This window comes from Hippoglossus hippoglossus, chromosome 3, assembly GCF_009819705.1.
Source record: "Hippoglossus hippoglossus isolate fHipHip1 chromosome 3, fHipHip1.pri, whole genome shotgun sequence".
Classification (NCBI taxonomy): Eukaryota; Metazoa; Chordata; class Actinopteri; order Pleuronectiformes; family Pleuronectidae; genus Hippoglossus; species Hippoglossus hippoglossus.
Genome location: NC_047153.1, coordinates 4,153,812 through 4,177,292, shown reverse-complemented (window position 1 = coordinate 4,177,292; position 23,481 = coordinate 4,153,812). Strand labels below are relative to the sequence as shown.

The 23,481-nt window shown below is 42.4% G+C and overlaps 2 protein-coding genes across 6 annotated transcripts in view; both read left to right on the top strand.

Moving 5' to 3' along the window:
* The window catches only part of mapk8ip1b (mitogen-activated protein kinase 8 interacting protein 1b), a 41,401-nt gene extending 27,074 nt beyond the window's left edge, over nt 1–14,327 (top strand). For 3 of the 5 annotated variants that reach the window (XM_034578584.1, XM_034578609.1, XM_034578601.1), the window contains 9 exons: nt 2,569–2,650; nt 4,138–5,268; nt 7,791–7,875; nt 9,248–9,429; nt 11,226–11,329; nt 12,043–12,159; nt 12,600–12,670; nt 12,989–13,087; nt 14,089–14,327. In XM_034578584.1, coding sequence (XP_034434475.1) covers nt 2,569–2,650; nt 4,138–5,268; nt 7,791–7,875; nt 9,248–9,429; nt 11,226–11,329; nt 12,043–12,159; nt 12,600–12,670; nt 12,989–13,087; nt 14,089–14,161 — 1,944 coding nt within the window. In that variant the 3' untranslated portion in view covers nt 14,162–14,327. The remainder of the gene's footprint in view (nt 1–2,568; nt 2,651–4,137; nt 5,269–7,790; nt 7,876–9,247; nt 9,430–11,225; nt 11,330–12,042; nt 12,160–12,599; nt 12,671–12,988; nt 13,088–14,088) is intronic. The other 2 variants (XM_034578592.1, XM_034578619.1) reach the window with 1 other exon arrangement.
* Nucleotides 14,328–18,469: 4,142 nt separating this feature from the next.
* Nucleotides 18,470–22,729, top strand: LOC117757446 (N-acetyllactosaminide alpha-1,3-galactosyltransferase-like). Its single transcript, XM_034578632.1, has 7 exons — nt 18,470–18,685; nt 19,514–19,589; nt 20,780–20,863; nt 20,987–21,076; nt 21,333–21,470; nt 21,645–22,635; nt 22,676–22,729. The coding sequence occupies exons 2-6, from the start codon at nt 19,585–19,587 to the stop codon at nt 22,330–22,332; spliced, it is 1,005 nt and encodes a 334-aa protein (XP_034434523.1). The 5' UTR covers nt 18,470–18,685; nt 19,514–19,584; the 3' UTR covers nt 22,333–22,635; nt 22,676–22,729.
* The last annotated feature ends 752 nt before the right edge of the window (nt 22,730–23,481 follow it).

Here is a 23,481-nt window from a genome sequence, read left to right as displayed (position 1 = left end):
GAGAGAATAACTGATCTGTGCTGAGGCGGGTTTTATTTCTCAGATTGTCTCAGCTGAAGTAGAATGATTCCACAGACATGTATCTCAGGGAGGATTCCTAATCTGAGTCTAATCTCTCATCTGGCTGCAGCACGCTCCTTATGTTCAAGTGTGTGTGCGTGTGTGTGTGTGTGTGTGTGTGTGGGGGGGGGGGGGGGGACACAATAAACCCTTAAGTCATACAAAAAGAATGGAAGGGAGTTTAAATATTTGCTTCCATCTTTCACTGACTGCAGGATAAAAACATCCCATATTAACCAAATGCATTAAGATAAGAAAATTAAGAAATATGGGAAAGTTATGACACAAATCGACTTTCTGGTTCAAACGTAAACAAGTTGCCAAATTGTAAGATTCAGTCTTTCTTGTTCTTGCCTCATGCTCCCAGATCTCAGTTATTACTTTGTTTGCATTGTGTTTTTTGTAATCTGATAAACCTTTGGAGATAATCCACATGAAGGAAGGCATCTCAAACCCCTGGATTAAATTTACCAAACAAACTTCAGAGGGTTTCTGTTACTTTTAAAGGAGGCGATATGTTTTTTTTTATTCTGCTGCCAAACATGGTTTCTGGTCTGTAGTGGGTGGTGGTGAAGTTATAATACGTCTCTGAGCAACTAAGTCTGAGCAGACTGGAGGCGACGGTGACTCAGGAGAAGCAAAGAAGTTTTAAACATTCACGGCAAATTCATGAGAGTTATATTTTCGGTGTTGGTCAAATTTGAGCAAAAGTTAATTATACTCTGGACAGAGTCAAAACTCTTATATTTGACTCTCAGTTGGCAAATAGTTCATATTGTTATGGCTCCACGCCGGCGACCGCCTGTGGCCGGAGGCGTTATGTTTTCGGGTTGTCTGTCCGTCCTATTTACCGTGAACATGATGATATCTCAAGAGGGCCAACGGTCAAAGGTCAAGGTCACGTTGGACTCACAAAGTATGTTAATGTTTTTTCTATAAAGGGATCATCTTAAGATCGGCTTGAGGGAATTTCATCAAATTTGGTACAAACATTCACTTTGACTCAAAGATGAACCAATTCCATTTTGGTAATTTAAAGGTCAAAAGGTCAAGGTCACATGTCCTTGCATTGGGCTTTATATAAAAATGGGTATGTAGAAATATTTACACAGAAACTGCACTGGCTGGGGGAGTCATTTTTTTTCCATTCTTGTGTGTTTGTGTGTGTGTGTGTCTGTGTGTGTGTGTGTGTGTGTGTCTGTGTGTGTGTGTGTGTGTGAGGCCTACAGCCAAATTTGGATGTATAGTTGAAATAGTCATGTGTTATCAGTCAATCCCAGTAGATCTTAGTCACACACACACACACACACACACACACTGTATCTGAGTCACTACCCTCTCTTTTGTCAGACCAACTTTTTGCTCTCCTTACTGATGCTGCTGTCTCCCACCTGCTAATGCAGGCGTTACCATGGCAACAGCCCTGTCTTCGCCTGGACTGTAATATGAGTCATGCAGTGGGCGGACAGAGGGGGGAGGACACAATCTTATTCTGGACATCGCGTCGTCGTCACAGGAGTTTCCGGTTCTCCTTCCATCTGTTAAAAATTCTCTCTCAGCCGTGTCTGTCTCTGCTTCTGTGGCAGAGTCACTTATTTAGAACTGCATCACACTCTGATTGAAGTTTTCACCTGGTTTGCTTTAACATTCTAGTTAAAGTTAAAGTTTTGATCACATGATGCATGATCGAGGGGGAGCGAGGCTGGAGAGAAATGTTACTGGTTGAACTTTCCAAGTCTCCTCCTCCTCTGACTGGGTGTGGTCAGGAGTGGGCGTGGTCTCCCCTGTTAACCACACTGATGTCGCTCGTACTAATGAAGAAGTGAAGGGCAGCAAATCCAAGGTTTTGATTTAGATTTTTTGTATTTTTTGTATTTCTAGAAAATCCGAATGAAGGTAAGACAGTTTTGTGAACTTACATTTTTCAAATGAGACACGAAATGAAGGAAAAAGAAGTTCTTGTGATTATGGTGAAATGACCCTTTAAAGTAGAGTTTGTATCGTGGTTTCCAGAGAAGGATCTTTCCCGACAACTTCCCAAAACAGCAAAGAGACTGTGTGTGTGTGTGTGTGTGTGTGTGTGTGTGTGTGTGTGTGTGTGTGTGTGTGTGTGTGTGTGTGTGTGTGTGTGTGTGTGTGTGTGTGTGTGTGTGTGTGTGTGTGTGTGTGTGTGCGTTTCCCAGTCGCTTGGGTAAAAGGTCTAGTTCCCCTTTAAATGCACACCACGGAGCACAGACAAAAGAATCCCTGCTCATTCAAATGAATGAAAGCTTTGTGTGTCTGTGTGTGTGTGTGTGTGTGTGTGTGTAAACTGACAGAAAGAGACAGGGAGAGAGAGACAGGGACAAAACGTTGTGTACATTGAGCGTCAGGATCCAGAACTCACTGACCAAACCTCCCTCTCCTCTCTGTCTCTCTCTTCCTCTCTTTACTCCGTCTGTTTTTCTTTCCCACGACTCCCTTCTTCTTCTTCTCCTCCTCCTCCTCTCTTCCTCTGCATCTCCACAGGACACGTTAAACAACAACTCCTTCGGGAAGAAGTACAGTTGGCAGGAGAAGGTTTCAGGCTCGTCGTCGCCTCTGAAAACAGGTGAGTTTTCCCTTCTCTAGTTTTAGTTGAGTTGTCAGTTATTTTTTGTATTGATACCTGAGATGTGCACAGATGACATTATTCATCCCTGTGCTACTAACACAGCAGCTGAACGTGTGATTTGCAGTGATTCTGGCAGGACGTGTGTGTCTCTGATCCCCAGGGGACAGTGTTAAAGCTTGGATTAGCTATGCTGGGCTAAGTGTAGCTAGCTGAGGCAATGGTATATTCTGTGGGTGTGTGTGCATGTGTGTGTGTGTGTGTGTGTGTGTGTGTGTGTGTGTTATCCAGCTTGGGGCTTAGCCAGCCGGGAGCTGTCGTGGCTCATTGTAACAGCTCTTTTCAGAGCGGCATGTGGGGGGAGACCAACCAAACTCACTGCTAACGACTCAACGCTGCAGGAAAAAGTGATAAATTTCTTATATTCTCAAATATTTGAAAAAACACTGGGAATAAAACCCGAAAAAAATTAAGTCAACTTCCCTTTTTGTGCTTTTCTACTCATGGTGATAAAAGGCAGAATGGGAATATTCACGCTAAGCTGGCACAGTTACACCGATCCACTCTGCAGCCAAATGTGGATCCAAAATGTACTTAATCAATTAATTAACTTAATTAAGTTCATTAAAATGTATTTAATTATAAGACTGAATTTATATATGTCAATGAAAACGTAACCTCCTGGGTAATAGAGGAAGTAATTAAGTAATCCAACTATGCAAGTCGCTCCAGCTAAGAACATAAATATATATATATAAGACCGAGACAATAACAATAAATAGAAAAACAAATTCAAGGCATGAGTTCAAGCTTTCCACCAGACTGTGGTGAAACCGATTAAACAATGAACACAACTGTTGCTATTCACATGCAGATTAGCAACTGACATCATACGGACTCACAGACAAAGGACAGCAGAGGTTTGCTTTTACGGAATCTTCCACAACTCAGAATAGTTGAAACCAAAAGTGCGGTGTCTTTCTAATATCGTTATTGTGGAATGTTCAAGTATTTTCAAAATGCCACACTTTAATTTTCAATGAGCCATTCTGCTCCATAAATTCTATAAATAATAAAACATCCAGAACTCACATGTCGTTTTGTTTTCCTGTATTTTCTGACGTCATCATCCCCAATTGAAATTATCATGCCTGGATTTCCTGGCAGTGGATTATGACATAACGCCTCAATCACCTTCTCTTGGCTGCGCTCTGAATTTGATGAGTAATGGGGATTTAGCTGCGTAATCCTCACATCTGTTACCTAATCATTTCTACTCCTCTCTCTTCCTGTCTGTGCTTTACTTTATCCCTGTGCATTTGCTGCCATGCCGGCCTTCGCGTCTGCTCGTGCATTTGCTTGTCGCTCATGTCTGCGTCTCTGCATCATGTGTGTTTACTCCGTGTGCGTGTCTGGCCTCTGTGTGTGCCTGTGTGTTTGTGCGGCCGTGTGCATGTTGTTGTTGTCCGCGTCCGACCTCTCTCTAGGTGAGCTCACCCCTCCGCACGAGCACAGCTGTCTGAGCGACGAGGACAAGGTGCAGGGCGGCGGAGCACAGACCAAAGACCGGGGGACCTCCACCGACGGCCCCTGCAGACACGGCTCCGGACACTCGCACGGCTCGACCACGGCAGCGGTGACGCGCTCCAAACTTCAGGAGAAGCCACCGGCTCCCCCGCCACCGCAGAACTACACACCAGCTCCCCTGTATCCTGCAGGGAAGGTAGATGGAAGTGGGAACCACCGGGAGAGGATCCGCTACCACACGGACGTTCATGTGGAGCCTACAGAGGAGATCTATCTGACTCCTGTGCTGCGTTCTGCCGACTCTCCAGAACCCCCGACCATTCAGGACCGGCCTTATCTCTCCCAGCAGACTGAGCAGGGCCGTATGTCCATCAGCTCCGACACTGAGGGCCCGCCTCCGTACCAGCCCCTCCCAGATCGGACAAACCCCTCCATCTACGAGGAGGACGAGGTCTACATCCCCCCACCCTCGTATGCTTCCTGTATAGAGTCCCTCATCACGCCGCCCAGCATGGCTCTCTCAGCTCGCTCCTCCCTCGCTCTGGACCTCAGCTTGAAGGGGGCAGGAACGGGGGCCGGGGATGTCCTGAGAGCAGGGTCCTCGGTGGAATATGTGGACGCCACAGATGAAAGCTACTGTGGAGAGGACGAGGATGTGGACAGGATAATTATGGACGGAAGAATGAGGAAGTGCGTAGGAAAAGGCGATGGCGGCGGCGGTGGCAGATCTGCCCCGCCAAGGACTTCCATGAGCTCGGAGGCCAGCGGCCTTTCATATGACTCAGTCAAATACACGCTGGTGGTGGATGAGCACGCTCAGCTGGAGCTGGTCAGTCTCCGTCAGTGTTACCAAGGTTACAGTGACGACAGTGACACGGCCACCATCTACGACAACTGCGTCTCCTCGCCCTACGAGTCGGCCATCGGCGAGGAGTATGAGGAGGATGAGGACGACGAGGACGGGGCTCAGATAGGAGGAGTCAGGAGAGAGGCCACAGCTTGTCTGTCTGAAGACTCCACACCTGAGGCCGACCTGCACTTCTCCAAGAAGTTCCTCAATGTCTTCATGAACGGACGCTCCAGCTCCTCCAGTAAGTTATTTCCATTAGTACATGATGGTTAGTTCTTTGTGTTAAGGCTGTTTAACTAAGGGGTGTAGTTTCAATGAAATATTCCTAAATTGAGATTGTCACATATTATTAGAGGTGCGGGTGAAAAATGTGTTTTATCATGTGTCGACTTCTGCTGGAATTAGATAATAATGTGACACAATGAATTATTCCAAGCAAACTGAAAGATAACAAAAGCTTTTAGTGAGATTGATCAAATGCAAAGCAGCAGAATGCACGACACTGCATCAAACGTAATATTTAACATGCAATCTTGCATGTATTTACTCTAATATGTCATAAACAACAGCAATAATGGAAAAATACTGGTTGATACCATCCACCTAAATACTAAACAACACTTTTTATTTTTTGATGGGGAGTTTTCAGGTAAAGGAACAAATATTTTGCTTGTGATAATTTGATTATTTGTTTTTTATCCATAATTATGAAACAATAAAAGAGGCAGAGCGAGGGAAAGAGAGAGAGAGACATAGTTTGTTAGCTTGAACAAGAGAATAAGGTTTTTTCCGAAGAGATGCTGTGACCCATCATTTCAGAAGATTCTCAGTTCGATTCTCATTCTCAGTGATACTTTCATTATCAGAATACAAATCTGAAGTTCCCATGAACTGATGTGTGAAACAGACACATCAGCAGTGCAGCCTGCTGCTCTGTGCACGTCCCTGTGAACACAGTCACTCAGCACTGAATCCTGTCTGGATGAATTGGCAGCGTGGTGGAAAAGGATTAAAGTGACTGATGATGACTCCAGAGATTCTCAGGAACTGGAATAGTTCCCGTACAGCTCAGATCATCATCCACATGACTGGTTGTTCTCTGGACACTGTGACAAAAGGTCTCATTTAGGTTTTTATTCATAAAATGGTAGAAATTTAAGGTTAAAATCATGATTAAAAGTCTACACAGCAATAATGTACTGTTACTGAGAGATGATATTATGTTCTAAAGATGAATATTAGCTCATTTCACAATGTGATTTACTTGAAAGTTGCACTAATTGAGGCCGTATCTCCCGGCTCAGCTTGTAAGTCTCTGCCTTGTTAATATCTTTATCAGCAGAGTGACAGCAGCATGTTCTGAGCACAAACCCAGCTGGACATTAAAATTACCGGCGGTGGGGGGGGGGCAGGGACACTGGGCCAAAAACATTCTGCAGTTTCATGGATTTACCTCCATGTGATGTCCAGATTTATCACATTAACAAACAGGTTCTGAGCCGTTTTCTGGGCATTAAAACAAAGTTGGTCGATGTGTGTTTAGAGGAACTGAGGCAGGGACGTGGTTTTATATATTATGTGGTTTTTCTATATTGTTTCTCAGCTAAATCTGCTGATGGTTTATTCACCACCTATTTTCCCCACATCAAAGACAAATGGGCAAACTTTTCAAAGGCACAATTCCTGATTTGCCTCCAATTAGATTTCAAGGTGTCTCGACTATAATCGCCGACGACTACGGCAAATCAAAGATGAAGATGGGTTGAATATCGTGGTGAAATTGCAGAGATCAAAAGATTTTGTAGTCCGAACATGGCATTACCCATAATGCAACTGAACCACAGTTTGAGCTAGTATATGGCTAAATGCAGTCATGAGGAGAGGACCGGTGTCTAGTGAGTGTTCGTTTCTTTCTGACTCCCACAACTTGTCATCTTCCAACTTTACCACCTGTAATAAAAGGTGTCGCCAAATTAACCAGAACAAAAATGTAAAGTATTTTAACTTCAGAGGCTTGAAATTGAAATACAATCCAAGACGCCCAGTTTAAGTCAGTTTTTATACTGAGACACAAGATTCTACAATCACAAGCACAACATCTGCAAACTTTGTTTTGTTGCTGGAGGAAGGATGAGTCAGTCACATCATCTGGAGACTTTGAATGAACTCTGTCGCTCGATGTGCTTTGAGCAACAGCTTCAATCTGTCAGTTTCCAGTTCTGCAGCTTTCCCAGAATATATATATATATATATTTTCTTTCTCTCCTAGTGGAAAAGAAAGAGGACGACGGTCCTGTGATGGAGGATTTACCTTCATTATCCCTTTTGTCCCCAGTCTGAATCATGGGCTGACCCACATGACGGTGTTTATAAAGAGAGGACTCATAGAAGAGACACAGAGTGATTTGTCTGTAATGTATATGTGGTCATTTCCTCTAATGGTCCTCTATTGTTGTCCACTTGGACGCCGTCCATGTTTTTACAGACTCATTAGAAACACCACAGCAGTTCATCTAAATAACTGATGTGTCCGGGGGGAAAGTAAATAGAAATACACGAAGCTCAGCTGTCACACGCCTAATTAAAGTGTGATTCATAGGTCGTAAAGAATCCATGCGAGCGTTAGAGTAAACACCATGTGCCTCGGTTGTGTTTTCTGTTTGTTAAGGGAGAACCTTTATCACAGTTTGACGCTGTCGTTAGTCTTTAGAAACTGTTTGTTCTCTCTTTATATCATTTCCCCTTGTGTTTTTCTTTTGCTTGGTGTTGAAGGTGCAGAGTCCTTTGGTTTATACTCGTGTGTCATAAACGGCGAGGAGAAGGACCAGAGCCACAGAGCCGTGTACAGGTGAGGAAGAACTGCACCAGCATCATCATCCTCGTCCTCACGTGCACCCTAAATCAAATAACATGACTCCAGGCCATGCTTGCACAGTGTGCGGTAGAACAAGTTAGGCAAGTATTCTTTGGCATACAATACTTATTCAAACAAACAAGACAAAGACACAGCTCATGGCTATTTAGAGACGACGTATTGATAAAATACCACAGATGTTTTAAATAAGAAGTTTAGATAATGTCTCCAGACTCATAAAGGACGACTTTAATACTCAACCGACTTTAAACATGTCCTTCGGCTGCAAACTAAAAGCTCTGAGTCCCTTCGCTCGGCTCGTTCTGTTCTTGCGTGTGCATGTCGCAGCTTTGAGTTGATCTCAAAATGATTTCACACATAAGCACAGAGATATTGGCTTTGATTTAGAGACAGTTAATGGAGAAATGTCGTTGACTTTCACCAGATATTTGAGCAAAGTGAGCAAAACCTTCCCCATAACTGACAAGAACGATATCAAAAAGTGGCATTTCTCATTAGGTTGCTCCTCTCCATCTGTTATTTTGTGTTTTTTAAATTGGTTTTGGAGCAGGAAACACAAACTTGCGATGCGTTTCCACAGAAACAGTCCGACTCCAGCTGTCAGCACAGACTTACAGATGTTGTCGATAACCTCGGGCTGACACATGCACAGTGGAGGAGGGAGGAACCTCCGCTGAGCAGTCATGTGAACGGCAGCATCTCTGTGCATGAACAGATCATGTGATGATGCTGGATATTATCAATGCATGGCTGAAAGCAGGGGGGGGGGGGGGGGGGGGTGTTACAGTTGGCCTTTAATAACATGGGTTTCTATCTTTGCATCATAGACTGGACATGTCTCTACTTCCTCCCATTGTACAAAAATGAAACCACAATATCCTGGATCTTGCACATTTGATCAGGGTGTCAGATTCGTGATGTTTATTAAAACACAAATTGTTCACATGGAGGCGGCAGTAGTGTTTATGACCTTTAGGCTCGCCACCAGGGGGCGGTCAAGAGGAATTGTCTTCACTTGCGTGAGCCGTCATGTCCATCTTCATACAGTTTATGGCGTCTGTCTCTTACTGCAGCAGCGAGCTACTTAGCTTGGTTATGTGATAGTTTCAGGTCATATTAAGTATCAAGAGTTGGATTTCTGAGAAGAGAATTATTATTATCATAGTGTCTGAAGTGTCACTTTAAAACTTGGTTGCTATAGAAATCATGTCAGAGATCATTTGTCAGAGACATTTTCGAGCTGATTATTACTTTGAAAATGAACCAGACGTCCCGGCGGACAGAACCTGAGAGACGTTATTGTGTCTCTATACATCAGCTGCATAACTGAATTTGTCCTCCACAGATTTGTCCCTCGCCATGACGACGAGTTGGAGCTGGAGGTGGACGACCCGTTGCTGGTGGAGGTCCAGGCGGAGGATTACTGGTACGAGGGCTACAACATGCGAACTGGCGCCCGTGGGATCTTCCCGGCTTACTATGCTATAGAAGTGACCAAGGACGCAGAGAGCTACAAAGGCACCGAAGGTAACGACACCGGAAGAGTTTGGATCGGTGCTTGAGACGATGTTTGTTCCTCGCGGTTAAGTTTCACAATGTAGAAATGTGTCGCTGGTATTAACTTCTGCAGGAGAACATGAGGAAATTCTTAAAGGGGACATAGCATGCCCATTTTACCACAAGTTGATATGGTTCCTTGGGGTCTTAATGAAATGTCTGTAACATACTTTGGTCAAAATACCACAAGGATCATATAAAACAGCACCCTTTTTACCCTGTATAAAACAGCCCTCCACAGAGCGACCTGTTTTGAGTGCCTGTTCCTTTAAATGCTAATGAGCCAGCTCCCCCCTCCCCCCTCTCCCCCCATGATTTTAAACGATATAAATTACATATTTTATATGATATAAATTATCAAATATGCATCCCATACTTTGTATTCCCCTTGTTGTCCTGGAGTTTTAATTTTCCCAATCACATAATTAAATGTCCCCCTCTGCCCATCCACTACAAGCACACAAGCAGACAGACAGAGAGAGAAAGAGAGGTGGGGGGGGGGCTATGAAGACCATCATTTACCCCCGAACCCCGACATTCAACGGGTACAACAACAAGCGGAGAAAGCAGAATCGCGGGCTGACCTTATATATACAGTCTGTGGGGCTGACCAGCGGAGAAATGCTCGTCCCGTGTGAACAGCCAGGCGGCTGCGTGCTGGAGAACGGCGCTGCGCTGCCTCGCAGCGGCGCTTCCGCGTCCGGTGTACCCCGGCGTAACTACTGTACCCCGGCGTAACTACTGTAACCCGGCGGAACTACTGTAACCCGGCGTAACTACTGTAACCCGGCATACAGTAGAGCTGAACACTGCGGAAGTCTTCCACACAGCTGGCAGTGTGGAAGACCGCTGCGAGGCAGCGCAGCGCCGTTCTCCAGCACGCAGCCGCCTGGCTGTTCACACGGGACGAGCATTTCTCCACTGGTCAGCCCCATAGACTGTATATATAAGGTCAGCCCGCGATTCTGCTTTCTCCGCTTGTTGTTGTACCCATTGAATGTCAGGGTTCGGGGGTTACAGTAGCGCTGAACACTGCGGAAGTCTTCCACACTGTTGGCTGTGTGGCGCTGACACAAATTCCAGCTCACGCACGGGAGAGCGAGCGGTCGCTCCCGAGCAGCTGCCGCAGCCTCCCGGTCCCAACGATCCAGACAAATGCCACATGTGAGTGAATCGCGGGCTGACCAGCGGAGAAATGCTCGTCCCGTGTGAACAGCCCGGCTGCGTGCTTGGGAACGGCGCTGCGCTGCCTCGCAGCCTCCGGTGTAAACCCGGAAGTAACGAGTGTGGGGGGACGGGGTGGGCCGAGACCATGTAGGGAGACTTCCAGTTCCTTGTTACGACACAATACCCAGGAAGCGCAATCGAGTCGCTCAAGCATGACGTTTCTGACTTAGAGGAACTATAACAAAACGCGCGAGTGTTTTTTCCCCAGAGTTTTTGGGTTGGTAGACATGCCAGATACCCACATTAACCTGTAGAAGCACTAACAAAGTGGAATTTGCATGCTATGTCCCCTTTAATGATTCTTAAGATGCTGTTATCAAACCCTAATGATAAATATATGTAATTGAGGCTTGATAATTTACAGTTGAACTATAAACAACAATACAACAAATATATGGAACTTGAGTTGTTCCGTCAAGTTCTTTTGAATATTCGCTCTGGATTTTGTATCTTGAATAAATTATTGCAAATAATTTTGTCACATTGTTTTTTCATGGGCTCTGACTTATTCTTATCATTTGAATTTCCTTCCTGTGCAGTGAAGAGCAGTGAGTGGATGGACAGGTACCGGCTGAAGTTCCTGGGCTCGGTCCAAGTCCCCTACCACAAAGGAAATGATGTTCTGTGCGCCGCTATGCAGAAGGTACCAGACTAATAAATGTGTTTTTTGCATATTTTAGCTTTTAAATCATTTGACAACTATAGCAGAGTCGCCTCATGCAGCCGTTGTACCTTAAAATGAGAACTTTAAAAATCATCGTGATGGGAGGATGGTGCCTTTTTCTCTGTGTCCTGAATGTGTGTTCTTGCTCTATGTTCCTTTTAGAGTGGACAGGATCTCAAACTGAATGAAGTCAGTAGATTAAACTGTTGGAATGAGGCTGGACGGGTTGAAAATCAATGCAGAATTGATGTAGATCTGTTAAAGAGTCGTTAAAAACCAGAGTTTATCTGCAAAATTCAGCCAGAAATGCTTTTAAAATATCGAGAATTCATTACCACTTTGGCCTGCAGAGGTCGCTGTTGCCCAGGAGAAAAGTTACAGTGTTGCTTTCAATGGGGATAAATGCCACCTCAGCGTTTGTCCCTGAAAACTCAGGTAAAAGACACGTGACATAATGTGAAAGATATCAAATGAGGCAGAGGATCTCCTGAATGTAATGTTTCCCTTTTGACTCTTCTTAACAATTTCTATCTGAGTGTGTGACGTGTCCAGAAAACGTGCATTTAAATAAAAAGATAGAATCACATGCATAATCAACATATTCCAAACATTATTTTCATTATATCATATTATTCTATTGTATATAAATTGATGTCTATGTTTGAGGGTAATCTTCTAAATGTGTTTTCCAGATTGCCACCAACAGAAGGATGACGGTCAAGTACAACCCACCGTCCTCCTGCATCCTGGAGATCAGCGTGAAAGGCGTCAAGCTCGCAGTTCAAGAGGATTATTATGCTTGTGACAGAGTAAGATGCTTTTTGTGTCGTTTCTTTAGTGTTTAAGTCAAAGTTCATCTTCGCACCAGAAACCCATTGAACGATTGAGGCATGTCGCCCCCATGTGGCTGCTAATGGACAGTGCAGAAAATGATGTTGACTTTACATGCTACTTCACACTGAACATAGGATAAATTCTGACATTTTATGTTTGCACATCCTTTATTAATTAAAAAGTTAAAAATATTAATACAACTTTTTCCTAGTGAGCGGCTTTTCCTGATGTATTGCTAATAACCACACTATCCAAAATGATATTATAGGTTTACTGTAGTAGTTTCCACTAGTTTTGTCTACCACAAATTTGCAATTTCCCAGAATGAATCCTGTAAATGATCCATTGATTTTCAAAATCATTGTTCACGTTAATTATCTCAACATTTATTTTGTTTTCCATGTTGTTTTCACAGAGTAATGAGTGCAGTCACTTCTTCCAGTTAAAGAACGTCTCCTTCTGCGGCTATCACCCCAAAAACAGCAAGTAAGTAAAGCGCTCGAGGCAAAGTGTTCGGTCAGGGGTTTAAACAAGTCAAAACCCAAACCCAGAAAATATAGACTGGACTGAAAATGTTATGTTCTCAGCCTTGGTTCTTCCTCAGAGACCAAACATTAATTCCACCACAAGGTGTCGCTTAAAAACAACCAATCTACCTGACGTCACACACAGGCCTCAGCTGATCAAACTGCACGTTATCATCACCAGGACGTAATGGTGTTGGAAAGAATGAGATGACGATGCTGAATGTGTTGATTTTACTTCTGTGTAGTTCCTTCATGGTTTTCCTCGACCCCTCCGCAGGTATTTTGGTTTCATCACGAAACATCCGGCAGACCAGAGATTTGCCTGCCATGTGTTTGTGTCTGAAAACTCCACTAAACCCCTGGCAGAGTCAGTAGGGTGAGTCGCTTTTTAAATATCCAGTCTAGGAGGTTTATGCCCTACAGGCGGACAAGAACATTACCTGGAAGATTCTCCGGTAAAGATTATTAAATCTTGCTGCAGGTAAATAATCATTATAAATCTAAGTTTTTAAAATCATTTGTCAGTGCTGCAGCATTTCTTTATGAAGTCCTCGCAACTATTTAACACCAAATGAGAGACCTGCCTAACAGCCGTCTGCATTATCTTATCCAGATCTAGATCCATCTGCACGCTACCAGATTCAGAACATACTTTACATTCAGAGGACAAACAACACAGGCGTCGGACTGTGTTCTTTGTTATTTGTGTAGTTAACAGCAGTGTGTGGCAAAGGACCAACACATCAAACTCACACACAAACCACTGGGCCCTGAGGCTGCGTTACTTCCTCTTTCTCTAACAGAATGCACAGCCATCGTTTCGCTCACATGTAAATCAGGTTCCCTTTCATGATCTGCAGCCGGAGTTCATTTCATAAGCATTTAAAAATAAATACCAAAGAGAATAAAGAATGAAATAAATCAATGTTATAAGCGTCACTATTGATGATTAATAAGAAACAATACAACACAATCAAATTAGTGGCAACAAGACGAGGATAAGTTTTATATTTTTTAATTAAGATTATTATTATTATTATTATTATTATTTAATCTGATTATTATTATGATTATTGTGTTTTTCATCATTTAAGAAAAAAATTTTAATGATGAGATTATTGTTGTTATAACAGTGGTCATTTTATTAATATAATTTAATATTGAACGTTTTTCCTTATGCTCTCCACCAAATTATTATTGTATATCCTTATATATCTTATTATATGATTATTATGACATATATATATTTTGTTAACTGGCCTCTATTGACTGTCCTTGTCCTTCTTTCAGTTAAATAACTAAACAAATAAGGAAGAAGACACCAGGATGTGAATGTTTGAATCTTTGAATGACCGTTTCCTGTTTTCTGTTTTGCAGGAAAGCCTTCCAGTTGTATTATAAAGAATTTGTGGAGTTATCGTGCCCGACAGAGGACATCTACTTGGAATAGCACTGCCCTGCCTTCAGCCACAGCTCTGTACATTACACTGTATCATACCTTAACGTTGCATGAGGGACAGAAATATTCTAATTTAAGATAAATAAAAAATTAACACATCTGACCAACGAGCAGGAGAATGAAGGATGGCGTATTGGAGCAGTGACGGAACCCTGAGAAAAACAAAATATGCAAAATGTGGTCGGGGATGAGACGAGCGGTCACAGGCTGCACACGGGAAGCACAACCACTCGGCAGCACCAGATAGCCTGGAGCATTGTCCAATTGTACAACAGCAGCTGAGCTTCAGGGGGGGGGGGGGGGGGGGAGTGACGGCTGCTTTGACTGCCAATATTTATAGTCTAAAAATGAGGGACGTGTACATTTACTGAGCGACATCCTCTCACTGACCATGTGCTCTGGGCTGTAGGAACACTTTATCCTTTTAAGGACACCTGATATAAGGAGGTGATCCACGTTGTTCTAAATCCACCTGATCCACGATGTTTTAAAAAATAAGAAAACTGCTGTAGGTGATGTTCTTTGCATTTTTGGACTTTGTTTGGACCTAAGGCCGAACCAAAATGAGACGATTTCTGTTACTTGTGTCCCCGGCTTCTCCCGTTCCCACTGTCACCTGAGCTGCAGTTGGACACTCTGGTTTCTTACACGTGGACCCTCAGCTTCCCCTTTGCTAAAAGTATTGTGTTGGTTCGACGACCACAAGGAATCCTGAATATCCGGTTAGTTCAGCTCTTCAAGGATCCACCTGTCGGAGCATTTGTCGGCAGTAATTTGAAGGAGGTGGCGCCTGAATTGAGACACAGTTATAGTCACTCAAATATTTCCACCTTGTCTCTAAAGAATTTTTGGAAACTTTCTTATCTTTTATTGAAGTATTAACTGATAACGACCCAATCATTAAGAAGAGTTGGCAAGTGGGCAAGTTGCTCAGGTGACACAGAAAGTTAATCTGCTGCCGATCACGTGTCGAAATCCTTAAAAGTAAAAAGCAGATAAGCTTCTACACTGAATTGTAAAGTTCTCCTGAAATGCACTGAGCATCACCTGTGCTTTTAAAACGGTGGATTTTACTTTCAACCTTCTTAGCGGCTTCTATTGATACTGTCGTGCTCTAAGGTGAAGTGCTAAGATAAAAGGGACCCCCCCCACGATTTGCTCAGTAAACTTGAATTTCTCGTCCGATGCCAGACGCACTGCTTCTCTACCGTGTGTTTTAATACGGTATGAAACCAGTGATGAAGATGTTTAACAACAAAAAAGAGCCCAACCGATATTAGGGGTTAAAAAATTGCAGACACCGATATATCAAGCCATATATATATATATGGATTAAAAAAAGGTTGTTTTCATCAAACCATGACAAAGAAATTAAATTGAGGCTTAATGTTAGTTAAAATGTTATCTTATCTTTTCAGCATTATTAATTCTGTAAAATATAAGTTTTCTTTTCAGCAAACGTAAACACAGATTCGGATATATCGGTGAAATGCTCATATCGGCCAATTTCTTCCAGCCAACCAATAAATCTGACTCTAATACTGAAAACAGAAAAAACATCTGGGTTCGGCTTCGGTATGGAAGACGTGCACGGATACACGGAACAACCTCTGTGTGCTGTGCTGGAAACTATCCCCCCCCCCCCCCCTGAACATCAGAAGTTTGAAACGCTCTCCGTGCGAAAGCCAAACTCTGGTGTCCTCAGATCTTCACGAGTAGTGCCTCTTTCTCATCGCATCATTTCCACCTCGCTCAGCGACCATTATCACGACATTCTAAGGGATTTCCATTGAGTGTTTGTTTGAAGTTTAAGAGTTTGAATGCAGACTGAAGTGCAGGAGCATGTTTTGATGTGCGTTGCACTTTGTTTTCTCCACTGACTGAACTGTACCTGTGCTGGTTTTTTTAATTTTTTTTCTTCTTCTTGCCATATCTGTTTTAGACCAAGCAGGATACACTGAAACTGAGCTAATACAAAGCCTTATGTCTGAGAGTCATACTTTGAAAGGAGAAGATCCAGGCTAAGCTGAGATAGATCTGAACAATATGTAGAGATATAACATCCATGATACTTTTAGGAATGTGGAAAACACGTGTAGGAAATGATGCATGTTGGAATATATTATATAAGACTCTTGCACATCGTCAAACCAACCTTGATAATTAAACTGAGCTGCAGGTATGAGATTTTTAAGTTTTGAAAATAAAAACAAGTCCCATAAAATGCAAAAAAATCCTGTAAGAATAAACAAAAACTAAACTAGCCATTATAAATATATATATTATATATATATATTATAGCCAATATAACTGAAAGCCATAAAGACGTCTTGACTTGCAGTTCGCGTGATAGAGACTTGACTTGAGTAGAATGGAAACAGTTTAAAGTTTCATTGATTTGACGATTGACAGGAAAAACGACTTGATAGAACTAGGACCAACTAAACATGCTGTTTCATCAAGAGCCGTGAATTATTCACTAAAAAGCTAAATAAAAATATATATATATATATATATATATCACTATATTTAAGTTAAAAAGTTCCTTGATCTGTTTTAATGAGTTATTTCTTGGCCCAAGATCCATCCTCCCACCAAATTTTGTGGAAATCTATTCTGTTGTTTTTTTCTGCAAAATCCCCCAAAAAAGTTTGTTAGTGAAACAACTTTCTGGACATTGTGATTTCGAGGTCAAACCCGTTTGCTAAAAAGACGCCGGTTTTACCTGTAGACTGTAAATGTAGATAGAACCCACCTCCTCCCTCTATCCAGAACATAAACCCATCCCGGCACAGGTCCAGATGCTCTGCAGAGAAAAACAAACTGAAAACGTGCTTCCTGCGTCTTTCTCCTTTCCCCCCCCCCCCCATTATTTCTTATCACTGGCATCGCATCAACATATCAACACTGACTTTTATATGGAGTTCCCTTCTCAAGAGCCAATCGGGTGGACGGTAGGAACAATGTACTGTAGTCGGGGGGGGGGGGGGGGCTATACAAAGGGTGTACAGACATGCCATATATAAATAAATACTTTAATATCTGTAATTATAAATATGACATTGTATTGATTCAACATGTAGTATGTGAAATTTCTCTTTATTTTGGATTTTTCTTTTTTTTTTAGGTGTGAATTCTTTATTTAAAAATGTTAATGCTGATCTCACGGTGTCCAGTCATTATTTTGTCTTTGTCAAAGTGTGAACACACACACACACACACACGCACACACACACACACACACACACACATACACACACACACACATCCAGGAATCTTTTATCTCTTTAGACACAGACTTTCTAAAAAGAAATTTGATCAACAGCTCAAAATGGCAGCGTTGGATATTTAGGCTTAATTTCTGGCCAGTGGGAGGAAGTGGAGACGCACCGTCCATCTTTATTTGCAGTAATAACCCGATGAGGGGCGGCCTGGCCGTCAGTGAGGCTAACGTGGTGTTTGAGGAGGCCGCGGTCGAGGAGCAGCACCAGCTCTGCGGTGCCTTCACCGTCTCTGCAGGAATACGACACAAGATGATGCCACAAATAGTTCCTACCCTTTACAATGTTTGCCATGGAAACCGGTTTGGGCACTTTAAGGTCGGCAGCATCATCCCCGCATTGGTTTAACTGTACCTGAGTGCTATGCTTGAAGAAGCTTTAGTGAAGCATTGACACCGATCCCTGTTAGAATACAGACAAAAGGAGGATGTGTAGGCAGCACACGCCCTAGAATGTGAAGTAAGGACAAACCTACCTGATCAGCACAGGTGCAGACGGACTTCCACTGAACACAAGCACGAGAAGAGCAAACACGTTTTTCCTGATTGTGTTTGGCAATTTATTATTCTGTCATTCAAGCGGTTGCTCCTGTCGTCGCCATATTTGTAAACACGTTTACTGTTAATGTGTGTGCGCACCACTTCAGCTCAATGAGGATCAGTCAGCAAAACATGTGTTTTTAGACCGCAACAGAACAATGACATTATGCTCAATATTCCATGTCTCTTATTTAAACTTATTGGCTGTCAGACCTGCACAAGAGTCCGGACATTCTCCTGTAATTTGTCTGTATGTGAGAAGGCAAACGTTGAATGTTGTAGAAATGTTCCTGTTGTTACACTGGTATTATAATTACAGTCAAACGTGGAACTGTATCACTTGCCTTAAGCATAATTCATGTAATCTAGATCCAGTGAATTTACATGTGGTTTCAAGTTGATAGTGTTTCAACGCCCGTCCCTTGTGTCACAGCCTGGAGAAAAGAGGCAGAGCCGTTCCGTGGTGATGATACTAATTCACTCCTCTCAGTGAAAGGAACCACACCTTAATGCAGGTAGCAGACACACAGGGAGCAGTAGTGGTCGGGGATACAGTGATAAAGTCCTGGACTCTTACGCAGCGGTTTTTGCCATTTGGAACGTGACACCGGAGGAAAATCCAAACTCAGCTTGCTGACCAGCGTTGCAGGTTCATGTTCACTAAATTCACGACGGTGAAAACAACCTGCACACAGGTGGGTAAACATGTCTCGGAGTTTTCTGATGGAACTCGACAAACCAGGTTCTTGAATCTTGAATATCTGTTCCTTTGACGTTTAATGGAAACAACAAGGCGGCTTCATTTGACAGTAAAGTCGATGAATTACCTTTTGCTAAGTTAACATTGTTCTTTTGTTGTTTCTTTTCTGTCATTATATGGAAATAATCTTGTTATCGTGATGATGACTGGTGCTTCCCAGGGCTCCGCTGTTCCTCCTCTGACCCACTTTGACAAATACTGTATCTGTGAAATTTTGATCCGAACCTTATTGCTCCCAGCGCTTTTTGTTTTAAATAAAAGTGAAACCCTGACTTGGCAGAAACACAGTTTTATACAAACATTTCTTTGTCTTCAACATTTTATCGTGACTTATACGGGATGTGTTAAATTCCATTTCTTCTTCTAAATCCTCTTCAGCTCTTCTTTTAGATCCCCAGTCAGTGGCTACGAGTCAGATTTATCATTACGTTTGAAACTTCTTCACATTAGTTATGTATTTTTAAGTTTTTTGCAAATATAATAAAAGATCCTCAAACTTGTACACGCCGCTGTTACTTTTGTTTTTATGAAACATTTTATTTGTTCTAAAAATCTTAATTATATGCACAACATAGTGCGGTAAAAGATTTGAAAAGCGCTCGATAAATACAATGTATTATCATTATTATTATTATTCCTACAGGAATCCACTGCTCTGAGTAAGATGCCGTTTGTTGGTTGACTTGAAACTGTAGAAGAATAGAATGTGACCCATGTTACTGGTTAAACTTGCTGTGCCTGACTTGAGTTAATCCCCTCAAAGGTGCAGATTTATCCACCATCACCAGAAGCCATAAGTGTTGTCGAGCTTGTTTGCTGGAACGTTTCCCAGCGATGAGGTAACTCTTTGATCAGATGTTCTTTTTTAAGTGACTCATTAAAAAGCTCAGTCAATCCAAACCATCCACATTCCTTCAGCGAAGACGTTGAAGGTCGTATCGTTGCACATCAAAGCACGATGAGATTGTTCAATGTTTGTTTAAAAGCATCAAATCTCTTTCGCTCAATGAGATAAAGACATAATGACACGGACGGCACATACGATAAGAGTTTAAAAGTACAAAGCATTTCAATTAAATTAGAACTAAATCAAAGAACTGCTCACACAACTAAACACCATTTTTACCACATTGGTTATTCTCTATACTTACAGTTATGTCATGTCTCTTCGTGTCCAGCAAAGCAAGTAAAAGAACGCAAGAACAATCCTGATATTCATTGTTATTCTAGAAATATGAAAAGAAAACAAAGCCGTCAATAACCGAAATGATTTCTTTGTTTTTAAAAGTTTATTTCTCAGTGTTTACTCGTTTGTTTGGTTTCTCTATAATGTTGAAAGGTCTTGATCTTACTTCCTGCCTCGAGAGAATGTAAGTTGTGATTTGATGCAATTGAAGTTAAATTGAATTGAACTGAAATTTAATTGGTTCCTGCCAGACGCAGGCCCCTCCCCTCCACCAAGTTCGGTGGTAAATGGTTTGTTCGTTTTTTGCGTAATCCTGCAAAACGAGTGAAAACACAACCCTGTTGGTGGAGGTAATTACTGCCCTTAGCTTTAATATATTTTAAAGTAGAATATCACTCAGTAGACAGCATTCATCCGCCAAGGCCCAGCACTCCCCCTTTACTTCAATCACTAAATTTCACACACTCATATATATCAGTTCCCTAAATGGGCCAGATTTTAAATTTCGTTGTAATCAGTCCAGTAGTTTTTGCGTAATCCTGCTCGCTAACAGAGAAACAAACAGACGCACGAGGGTGAAAACACAACCTCTTGGTTCTTCACACGGCGTAGCATTTTATTTTTCCTTGTCGTTATTCTGTTTATTGCTGTGCTCTTGCTTTTACCGTGCACACTTTACCTTATTCACCTTTTAATATGTCTTCATTGGGCTTCATGTTCATGCTAAATGTCTGTTTAACACACATTTCACTTGTAAGGCTGTAAAGATATGAAGTGAAATATTTGGTAACTATATATTACACAAATTCAACTTGTTCATTTCCTGCTTTTCTATCGTTGCAGTCGGCTCCATATAACTGTGAAGAATGGGGGGATCGGCCTCTGTCTTGTGCTGTTGGTGCTCAGCGTCACCGCTTTATACTCGAGGTGAAGATACTTCACGCTCTTCCTGAACAGCTGCAGAACTTTCTGTGTGAGATGATGCGATTTCATTGCCAGAATCACCTCAACTTACTTCACTGTCATGATGACGGTGGCTTTTTTTTAAAGATCCTTTGGATTTGTTACCCATGAAGAAAACCCGTTGGTGCCCAGAGAGACAGACAAGAGGAGGAACATAGATGACAAGCTTAACTTTGGGTAAGAGATCTGACCCTTGGGTGGAGTTAAAATCCTTTTCTTTTCTTCTATATGAAACAATACAACAAAACAGATCGCGGATAGAAGCACAGTCCGTTTCTTTGCTTTCTCCGAGCGTCTACAGGAAGTAAACATTCTGCATTTTTTATATTTTATTGTGTATAATAAATCTTGCAAATTGAGTTTCGAGACTGAGGCTTCAAATTAATCTGTTCATCTTCATCGTCAACTTTGTTTTCATCTTGTCTAATTCCAGGGCCAGACCGCAGGTTGAAACAATCACATCGTGGAAAGCTCCGATCATGTGGGAGGGGATGTTTGACTTGACTGCTTATGATGAGCTGCATATTCAACTCCGGTCGTCCGTGGCTCTCACTGTGTTTGCTGTGGGCAGGTTTGTTTACCCCATAAATATTGTGACTGCTGAGATGCGGACATTTTCATTTGTCATACTTTTTCCAAATGTGGGTGACGATTTAGAAACGCTACCTGACTCCAACTGAACAAAGTGCAAATGATCAGTTGGACTATGGCACAGTCAGTTTCTGTTTTGTTGTCTCTTTCTCAGGTACCTGGATGCCTACTGCAAGAATTTCCTGACCTCAGCAGAACAACACTTTATGTTGGGGTTACCAGTGACGTACTACGTGTTTACAGATTCACCAGAGAAGGTACCGGAAATCGAGCTCGGTCCTCAGCGAAGCCTCAAGGTTATCCATGTGAAAATGCACTCCAGATGGCAGGACATCTCTATGATGCGCATGAGTATGATATCAGAACTCATAGAATTGGAGATTGCTTCCAGCTTCAGATACGTCTTCTGCTTCGATGTGGATCAAGTGTTTAAAGGGAGGTTCGGCTCAGAGGCTCTGGGGGATTCTGTGGCTTTGCTCCACTCGCATTATTACAAACTTCCAAAGGGCAGATTCACCTATGACAGAAACATCAAATCCAAAGCCTTCATGGAAACTGGAGATTACTACTACCATGCTGCCATCTTTGGAGGATTGTGTGAAAACGTCAAGAATCTGACAGACGCCTGCTACCTGAGCATCATGGAGGACAAATTAAATGACGTGGAGGCTTTTTGGCACGATGAGAGTCACCTCAACAAGTACTTCTGGCTGACCAAACCAAGCAAGCTGCTCTCCCCCGAGTATTGCTGGGACCGGAGTATTGATGACATGAGCGACATAAACACCGTCCGCCTGGAATGGGCACCAAAACATTACGATACACTTCGCAATAATATCTGAATAACTTTGAAAAGATGAAGCCACTTGAGTTCCACAGCTTTACATTTAATAGATAGAGGTGATTTTTTAACTAAAGTTACCACCCTTCTGTTTTATGCCTTTGCAAAGCAGTTTACATCCATTTCTGTGCAGACTCTAAAGTCTGAAGAACCAAAGATCAGAGGCCAGGAGAGAAGAGAAATGATCCAGTTACGTGCAGTTTAGCCTTTAACCACTTGTGGGAGCTGTTGTTGAGTCTATAGTCCGTATGCATGTGTAAAGCATTGTAATATTACAGGTGTAACGGCCTGTGTGTGTGTGTGTGTGTGTGTGTGTGTGAGACTGTGTGTTTGTCCCACGTCAGGTGATTGGATCTCACCTGCATCCACTCACCTCATCACGATCCAAAGTTTAAAACCCTGCAGGAAATTCTCTTTGCCTGTTGCTGGTCACGTCTCAGCTGTTGTGGTCACGTGGTCGCGTTAGACTCAAGATCTGAAGTGTGTTATCAGCCTCTGTGGAATCAGTGCATTGTGTTGTCTTTATTTTGTTCATTTTCTTTCTTCAGTTTCCCTTCTTTCTTTTTCCTTGTTAATTTTTCCTGATTCTTGGGTTGTGATTTATTCTGTGTGATCTGACTTATTCTGTATCGGTGTCATAAATACCAGGCGGCTGTGAACCAGAGGGTTGTGCACTAACCAGTAGGTTGTTGGTTTGATCCCTGGCGCCTCTGGTCTGCATTCTGAAGTGTCCTTGGGCAAGATACTATGTTTTAAATGGTGTCAGATGGTAAATGCTGCGTATGTAAGCGCTATATGAACGTGTGTTAATGGGTGAATGTGACTTGTCTTGTAAAAGTGGGTTGATCAGACTCTCTAGATAAATAAAGTCCAATTAAAATTACCTGATTACAAAATGTGACATGTGATGCTTTGTATAATAAGCTGCACCAGATACCACATGGGATCATGCCATCTGCACAAACTCTCCACAAGGTGGTGCTCAATACACAAAGAATACAGTTATAGAAGCAAGGAGCACAAACCAGTCTCCAGTCACAGGGAAATAAAATCACAGTTAAATCCCAAACAAACAGCAGCAGAAAGATCTGACAACACATGAGGAGGATGTTATTCTTCTACTGAGAGCATCAGAGTGTTGTGCCTCAAA

Excerpts from the sequence above, each read along its gene's own strand:
- LOC117757446 (XM_034578632.1), top strand. Across the intron at positions 21,077-21,332 it reads GATGACAAGCTTAACTTTGG|GGCCAGACCGCAGGTTGAAA; the intron begins GTAAGAGATCTG and ends GTCTAATTCCAG. Across the intron at positions 21,471-21,644 it reads ACTGTGTTTGCTGTGGGCAG|GTACCTGGATGCCTACTGCA; the intron begins GTTTGTTTACCC and ends TCTCTTTCTCAG.